Source organism: Limulus polyphemus, unplaced genomic scaffold (genome assembly GCF_000517525.1).
Source record: "Limulus polyphemus unplaced genomic scaffold, Limulus_polyphemus-2.1.2 Scaffold6498, whole genome shotgun sequence".
In the NCBI taxonomy this organism is placed as follows: domain Eukaryota; kingdom Metazoa; phylum Arthropoda; class Merostomata; order Xiphosura; family Limulidae; genus Limulus; species Limulus polyphemus.
In genome coordinates, this window is record NW_013672108.1 from 4,572 (window position 1) to 13,050 (window position 8,479).

The following is an 8,479-nucleotide window of genomic DNA, read 5'->3' on the forward strand; positions in this document are numbered from 1 at the left end:
TAATTTTTACCAAATCCTCACTATGAAAGGTATATTGTAAATGTTTAACAAATCCTCACTATGAAAGGTATATTGTAATTTTTACCAAATCCTCACTATGAAAGGTATATTGTAAATGTTTATCAAATCCTCACTATGAAAGGTATATTGTAATTGTTTATCAAATCCCTACTATGAAAAGTATATTGTAAATGTTTTCCAAACCCTCGTTATGAAAGGTATATTGTAATTGTTTATCAAATCTCTATAATGAAAGGTATATTGTAATTGTTTACCAAATCCTCACTATGAAAGGTATATTGTAATTGTTTACCAAATCCTCACTATGAAAAGTATATTGTAAATGTTTAACAAATCCTCACTATGAAACGCATATTGTAAATATCTACCAAATCCCTACAATGAAAAACAAACACACCTCAATTCGTTTTATTGTCTGAAGTTCTTCTTCTGCAGACGTTAATGGAGCCGGGCCTTTTTCTGCTCTTAAATATTTATGATAACCTTGAAGACTTGCATCCTCCTGTGATACATGTGAGAAAATATTCCTATCAACATACAGAAACGTATACTGAAATAATATTACATTTCACAGCGATTAGTGATCAAAACACAGTACTGACATTCAGTTTTTAAAATCCTAAAGCAATAAAACAGAAATGTTTTTCCCTCCCAAAAGAAACCATAAAAAATTATTGTTTTTAAAATGTCTTTCACAACTTTACTCTCCCCTTTTCATACATATATGATCATAAGAAACCTACAATAATAATTCTTGAAATGTTTTTTGGTGTAAAAAACTTGAAGATAGCTTTTATATGCGGAAACATACGTTAGCTGAGTTCTATTTTCAAGTTTTGAACAACTCGACTTTCAAGATCTACATATCTACATGTGCTGATGTATCCATTTACCAACGTTAAATTTTAAGATCTGTGCAAGAACTCAAATCTTCAAATAATAATTCTTTCAGACACAGATTGAAAAGTCTGCTAAGCTAGAAATAATAATGGCAAAAGAATATCATATACATATATCTGCAAAAATTTTCCTTATTGGCTCGCCTTCAAACCTCCAGAAAAAACTACATTTCAAGTAGGCTAGATACTTTAAGTGAGCATTAACAAAGAGATTATAAAATATATTACAATACTACCAAAAAAAAATGTCTGAAAACATTACTAAGAGCAAAAAAATTCAAAGTAACTGCTATTTATAATTGTCAAAACTTTATGAGAGCTCTCTTAAAAATTAAAACATAGAATATGTATTAAAAAGATTTTTTTTTTACAGCAAGCATACTGCTTATTGTACCTTGGTAGCAGCAAAAAGTTCATATTTAATGTAAGATCCACCAAACTCTTTTTTTAAAGTTGCTTTAGTTGATGCGTACAACATCTTTTCTCGCACCTAAGAAAATAAAAAAACATTTGATAAAGAACTTCAATTTCTAGCCACAATAAAGAGGAATAGAAATAAAAAAACCACAAATTACAGAACTATATCCATTACAAAAACAAATCCAACTGGTCATTACACTCTAATAATGCACCAAATGTTTTCACAATTTAATCCCAACCAAATTTTTTAAAGTAAAAAAAATTAATGATAATTGAAATGTAAATTTTTTTTATTAATCACAATGAATATTAACATCTTTAAATTTCAGAACATAAAAATTACAGAAAATGGATGGAAGGACTGACTACTTTTTCGAGCTGCACACAACTTAGATTATAAGAACAGGATGAAAAAAAAAGTAAACATGGAGTTGGTGGCCAAATGCTCAAACACAGATAATGTGAAAACAAAACAAAAACTACAATAAGCCACAGGCCATACTTAGAAGATTAGCAGGCAAAGATGGATGATAGAGGCAAATAATATAACAGTATGGAAGGCAAAACAAATAAACCAACATTTGAATTAATTCTTAACTCAACCAGTACAGGTTTTAAAGAAGACAGCAACATTTCATCTAATTCTTTTCTTGTGAGAGTTTCTACAGATAAGGCCTTTCATTGAACAGCATTCACTTACATGATTACAGATAAAGTTCTGAAACAGTCCAAGAAACCCACAAATATCTTTCTGAGATTCACATCCCAAAATAAAGGTAGGTACCATATATTTTTTGGAACACAAAACTCAGGTTTAGGGTCTTCCCGATTCATCAGAACAAAACAAATGTCACCTCCTGCACAATCACAAACAAACCTAATAACAATAATAAATTGAAGAAAAATTAAAATCAGTCCTGTAACATTCGGTGATTTGAATTTGATATAAGAGTAGAAAAAAAATGTTTCAGAAATATAAATACAAAAACTTCACGATAGAGATTCCATTTAATAGAGAGAGAGAGAGAGAACAGAAGGCATACAGAATTTCACCATAAACTTTAATGTGATGTTAAAGTTAAAAATAAAAAGGTTAGACACATTAAAAATGACCAAACAAAAAAAAAGTCTGACCCTATTACATGTTATTAATGCAGTGGCACTGTTTAAAACTGGTATAGAATATTAAGAAGATAAAAATAGTATACCATGCACGAGCAGATACATGTGAAAAAGTTAATGTTATATCAATATGGGTAGTTTCAAATAAAAAGGTTAGTGAGTCGACTTCATCAAGACAGGACCAAGGCTAAGGCAGGCACGTACTTTAAAGTAACAGACAGTTGTATCTATAAGAAGAGAGAGGCAATTTATTGTCATTGAAGATATATAAAAATACTTTATCTTCAAAATAAGTTTTTAAACTGGATCTAAAAACTTAGACTTTAGTCAGTCTAATAATTAATGTTCTTAAGAAAGTTCTATATATCATTATTATTATTATTACAGTGAGCCCCAGTTAGTTCAGACATCAACAATCTGATTGATTGTTTTGTGTAGACAATCTTCACAATAGAAACTTTAACTAATAAACCATGTATTTGCATTTTGAATCCCAACAGATATTTCTAATAACATGCATGCATTTCCCTCAGATACATGACTCCACAAGAGTTAAGTAGTGGTCAGTTTGGATAGAAAACCAGGTGATAATAAAAAAAAACATCCAAACCAGGTACTAGTTCATGACAGTTTTTCTTAAAACAATCTTTACAATAGGGATCAAAGCTATAAGAAATATCAAGACGGATTTATGATATAGTAAAATCACAGAGCTCCAAAATGTGTTGAAATATCAGCATTATGAAAACACAATATTTGTTCATACTATGTATTTTATATTCTCTAAATAAGTCACTGATTTGTAGAAATTATAATTTATGTGAAGATAATGACACAGTATGCCACTTTGGTTAGGCAACTGGTGTAATTATTAACAACATAAAATAATAATAAACTGATAAGTTTATTGTACGTACAGTTGCTTAGTTGCATTGCCATCCTCACTAGTTACTTAGTTGCATTTCCATCCTCACTAGTTGCTTAGTTGCATTTCCATCCTCACTAGTTGCTTAGTTGCATTTCCACCCTCACTAGTTGCTTAGTTGCATTTCCATCCTCACTAGTTACTTAGTTGCATTTCCATCCTCACTAGTTACTTAGTTGCATTTCCATCCTCACTAGTTGCTTAGTTGCATTTCCATCCTCACTAGTTAGCTTAGTTGCATTTCCATCCTCACTAGTTACTTAGTTGCATTTCCATCCTCACTAGTTACTTAGTTGCATTTCCATCCTCACTAGTTGCTTAGTTGCATTTCCATCCTTACCAGTTTGAACTGTTAAATTTTTAATTGATAATTCACGGTATAGTGTCCATTGTATTCAACTTGACTGATTTAACTATCCAGATGATTTCAATAATATAGAACAACTATTTCATTACTAATGTGTTCAGAGTAACGAGGTTTTGATGTGTAAGGTATGATATCATTATTGCCTTAAAGCAAGCATAGATTCATTGATTGTAATTTCCATATAAAATAAGCAAAATTAAAGCTACTCTGGTTACCTAATCTTAAAAAATACATCACATTTGTAGTAGTTATGATGTTATTGGCAGTTATGTAGTTGAAACCTGTTGATGATTTCCTTATGAAAATGCGGTTTTTGATGTCATTAATCATTTCCTAAAGAAATTTAAAAGCAAACTTGCTGATGTGTAAAATTAATCTACTCTTATAGAAATAAGATTCAACCGTTAAGACTTACGCATTACATGTCTTTCTATCCATTATGCAACAAATTTTCCTTTCATCATCACCAACAAATAAAAGATTATTTGTTGGCAACTAAAATTAAATCTCAGCACTGGAGACGATTTAATTTCTTTTGAAGTTTTCCAATATTACTTTTTTCTATTAATTAATGCTTTTAAGCAGTAGGCCATATGAACTGACAAAAGCACACTTAAATTTCTTAGTTAATCAGACATACTTATTTACAAAGTTTAGTGTTTCTGGACTTGAGAAATGCTGACTGGTATATTAACCATATACTAGTAATACCAAAAGACAGAAGGGAACACATACTGGAGAATCATCTGGGGACCAGCTAATAAACACCCAATCATATCCAGTATCTGTCTGGCTATCTAGTCTGTAGAATAAATAACATGGCTGCCTGTCCTCAATAAGCTTCCGTACAAAATAATCGTAATCTGTTGAGTAAAAAATTAATCAAAGAAGGTCAATGATTTGTTCATTAAAATATGTGTAATATTGCATCAAAACAACCTCTTCGGGTATATATATAAAAAGATACAAATCTAACTTTTCCATACATAAAACAAACAAAAACATGCAAGCATTCATAGAGTGGAAAAAATACTAATAATAAAAAAACCCCTGTTAAATACATTAACAATACATTAAAAACGTTAGAAAGACCTATATGTAACAGCATTTGATATAATGCAATATTTTGTTTAAGTTAAGCCTAAAAATTTTCTCTGGATGCCTACAACCAACTTACAGCCCTGGAGTTCAGCATAAGTATGAACAAATACTAGGAGCTTTGCACTGGCAAATTTGAAATAACATGTAAAATTAAGATGTATTCATTATTTATCTCACAATATTGCAAAATAATATGTGAATTTTAATTCCTTAAAATCACAGTTAATTTGAGCCTACCAAGATAAGATCAAAACCAAGGACTTAAATTAGAATTAATTTTTTTAGCAACGTGACAAATTTAACTTTAAAAGCTTTGAGAGATGAACAACCATCAGTATAAGTAGTATAAAACAGCAACTACCAATGGCTGTCCTTTTTTTCAATACAGAGAACACGAATACTCTGTTACACCCATTACCTTCTTCCCATGATCCCCTAGGTTCTTTAAAATCCTGCAGAGTCATTTGTTCTGTGAAAGAAAAAATAATTAAACATACAATACTAGTGTTAAAAAATCTACACATATGCAAGTGAAACAAATATTTAACATCAAGAACAAGGTGTACACATTCTTTTCGAAATATTGGCACAACTGTTAAGGAAAATTCTAGATTTTCCAAATGTGCATATGTGAGTGTGCCACTGTTATTTCAACTTGTCTTCATAATCCTACCTAGTTAACCCTACTTTACTTTTGTTATACAAAGTAATAAGATTTAAGAACACAATTAACACAGAAAAAGATCTTCAATGATGGAACATTGGAACTTGATGGTAGACAATATAAGGTTTCATTTTTATTTATCAAACAACCTTTGATCTAACCTATCATCATATAATTAATTATATAATTATAACCAGATAAAAACAGTGACTGACCAAGATAAGTTAAACATACCATTATCAATAACTAGCAATGCTTATCAGCGGGGTTTGAATTCAGGTTCTGAAAAAATAAAAGGGAGGGTCACACTTTTATCTTGTTTTACACCCCCCCCCCCCAATTAAATCTTTCTTTCATGATTTTCTTTTTACATCTGCAAGTAACATGAAACAGAAAGCTGCTTGGATATAGGAGCATCTTACCATTCTGAATTCCAACCTTGAACACTCTTATTTGTCCATCTTTACACTTCCCAAAAAATGTTCTCAGCTCATCACTCGCTAAAAATATACAGAATAATAATTATATAACAACTAAAAACATACACAAGTTACAGAGAAACACATCACACACACACAAGTTACAAAGAAATGCATCCAATTTATTGTACACATATCATAAACTAGAAACATACACAAGTTAGGGAAAACACATCCTATGCACTGTACATACAAAAATACAAGCACCAGTATTTAACATTAAATATTCTTTTTTTCATCCAATTTTGAATAATTTCATTAATATCACTACTACCATAAAAACTAATAAAGGTATCATGTTTATATGCCTGTAGCTAGTTGCTACATTAAATAGCTTTAACATTCTATAAATTAGTCCAAAATCAATTACCTCAAATATTTAAAATACTGACAGGCTTCTTGTATTCATCATTTACAGTACTTTTTTCTCTTATGAAAGTATAAAGCAAGTCAAAAAAAGTTGAAGAGTTTAAATAGACTACCAACCAAACTACAATATGTTTCTAATTAAAGCAAGTTTCAATGCAAGACATTCAAACAATGTTTGGTCAGAAATAGTAAAAAATTTGATCAAAATAGTCATGAAACTAATTTCTGTTAAACTCTAATTCAATGCAGTATAAATTAGGCCTATAATGTTAACAAACCGAATAACCTAACCATTAAATTAGGCTTATAGTGTTAACAAACAGCATAACCTAACTATTAAATTAGGCCTACAAATTAACAAACAGCATAACCTAACTATTAAATTAGGCTTATAGTGTTAACAAACAGCATAACCTAACTATTAAATTAGGCCTACAATGTTAACGAACAGCATAACCTAACTATTAAATTAGGCCTCAATCAGCAGCATGAATTAAATACCAAACTATTCAAAGCTGTAGAAAAGAACTCTAAAAAAACTTTCTCATATGTATGAGAAAGCTAACAAGAAAAACCAGAAATAATATAATCAATAAGTCTTAGGACTATAATAAAACAAAACAAAAGTAATGCTGTCACTTTAGTGAAGTTTTTTTTCATCACCATAACATATATTAATGAGTCTTAATTTCATGCTCCATGATCTGTTCTATGGTGTATAAAATTACATTAATCAATATATTTTCAATTGAAGAGTCCTTGTAATAGACAAGTGTAATACATAAATGTTGTGCTACTATAGTAACTAACATTAACTTCCAATCAAAGCAAGCTAGATATTTAAGAGTGAAATACAAACCAGCCTAGCAATTAATACAGCTAATTAAATATAGTTTTCTTATGTTTCTACTTATGAAGGCTAGAATGCATTGTTTTATCATTTAGGTACCCTTGCTGTTAATGATATTTTTGGCCATAATCCCAATAATATCTCACAAGGTTCAGCCAGTTTAAGAGATTTATGTTAATCATAAACAAATATAATTAAGCTAACAATTCAAAACAATTTCTATAATAAAAGTATAATAATAAAAAATACAGTTAAAAAGTAGTGAAATTTGACTTTTTAAGTTGTATAACAAATACTTTTAACAATGAAATTAACACTAAATAGATAATATACCTTACTTAGGGAATGCAGAAACATCAGCTGTGGATTTGAACTACTGTCATAGAAGTAAATTTCTTTGAAAAACTTAACCTAGTAAAATGTTCCTGATCTTTTCCAAAATTCTCCCTAACATGTTTTTTAACTAAGTTCACTTTGAATTTAGATTTTAAACACATGTAGCCAATCTAAACCATACCATTTTTTAGTTCTGAATAAAAATAAAAGTGCACCTATTCCAATCTATATATCATTGGATTTCTCTGCAACATTTCACAGAAGACTGATAACCATTCTACAATAAGGAAACCAAAAGCTGTATACAATATTAAAGATATTCTAACCACATTTATACAAAGTTAGATTAATGTATTTAATAGCAGCTTAATTTTTATAACTGGATCCCAGTAACTTGTGAACTTCAATCACAGCAGTCTCTCAGTTGAAGTAGTTTTTTTCTGAACAACTCAAATTTTAAAAAGGGAGATACTTTGTTTGTCAGAAATAAGATGAATATTTTCAAGCAACAGATATCTCAAAAGAATGATAAAAAATATTTAGTGTTTGGAACTAGGTTTTTGGATTGGAGAGAAAACGATTTTTTTGGCATCTAAATCACAACATTATCAATGAGAAGTATATTGGTAGATTAGTAATTTTAATAAAAACAGGTTTATTAGCATGCAAAATTTCAAGTTTACAGAAAGTGATTTTGTAAGTTTGTTTATTTTGTGATTTAGATGACTTAAAAGTTAGAATACTATTCTTAAGTAACTTTTAAATCCTTCTGAAAAGAAAGGGTAATTTCTGTTAACATGGGATGGAGAAATAATATTCATAATTAATTAAAATTTGTAAAATATATGTATTTGTTTTTGTGTACATACAGCAGTACGAGAGCTTTATATCTTTTTAACTACTGGTATTTTTCGGAATATAAGACG

The 8,479-nt window shown here is 29.4% G+C and overlaps 1 protein-coding gene across 1 annotated transcript in view; it reads right to left on the reverse strand.

Annotated features, from left to right (window-relative positions):
- Positions 1-8,479, reverse strand: part of LOC106473775 (twinfilin-1-like) — a 16,299-nt gene that overhangs the window by 4,269 nt on the left and 3,551 nt on the right. Inside the window, exons 2-6 of the mRNA XM_013934453.2 lie at positions 5,942-6,019; positions 5,274-5,324; positions 4,490-4,617; positions 1,315-1,410; positions 419-523 (exon numbers count right to left, since the gene is read on the reverse strand). Coding sequence (XP_013789907.1) covers positions 419-523; positions 1,315-1,410; positions 4,490-4,617; positions 5,274-5,324; positions 5,942-6,019 — 458 coding nt within the window. The remainder of the gene's footprint in view (positions 1-418; positions 524-1,314; positions 1,411-4,489; positions 4,618-5,273; positions 5,325-5,941; positions 6,020-8,479) is intronic.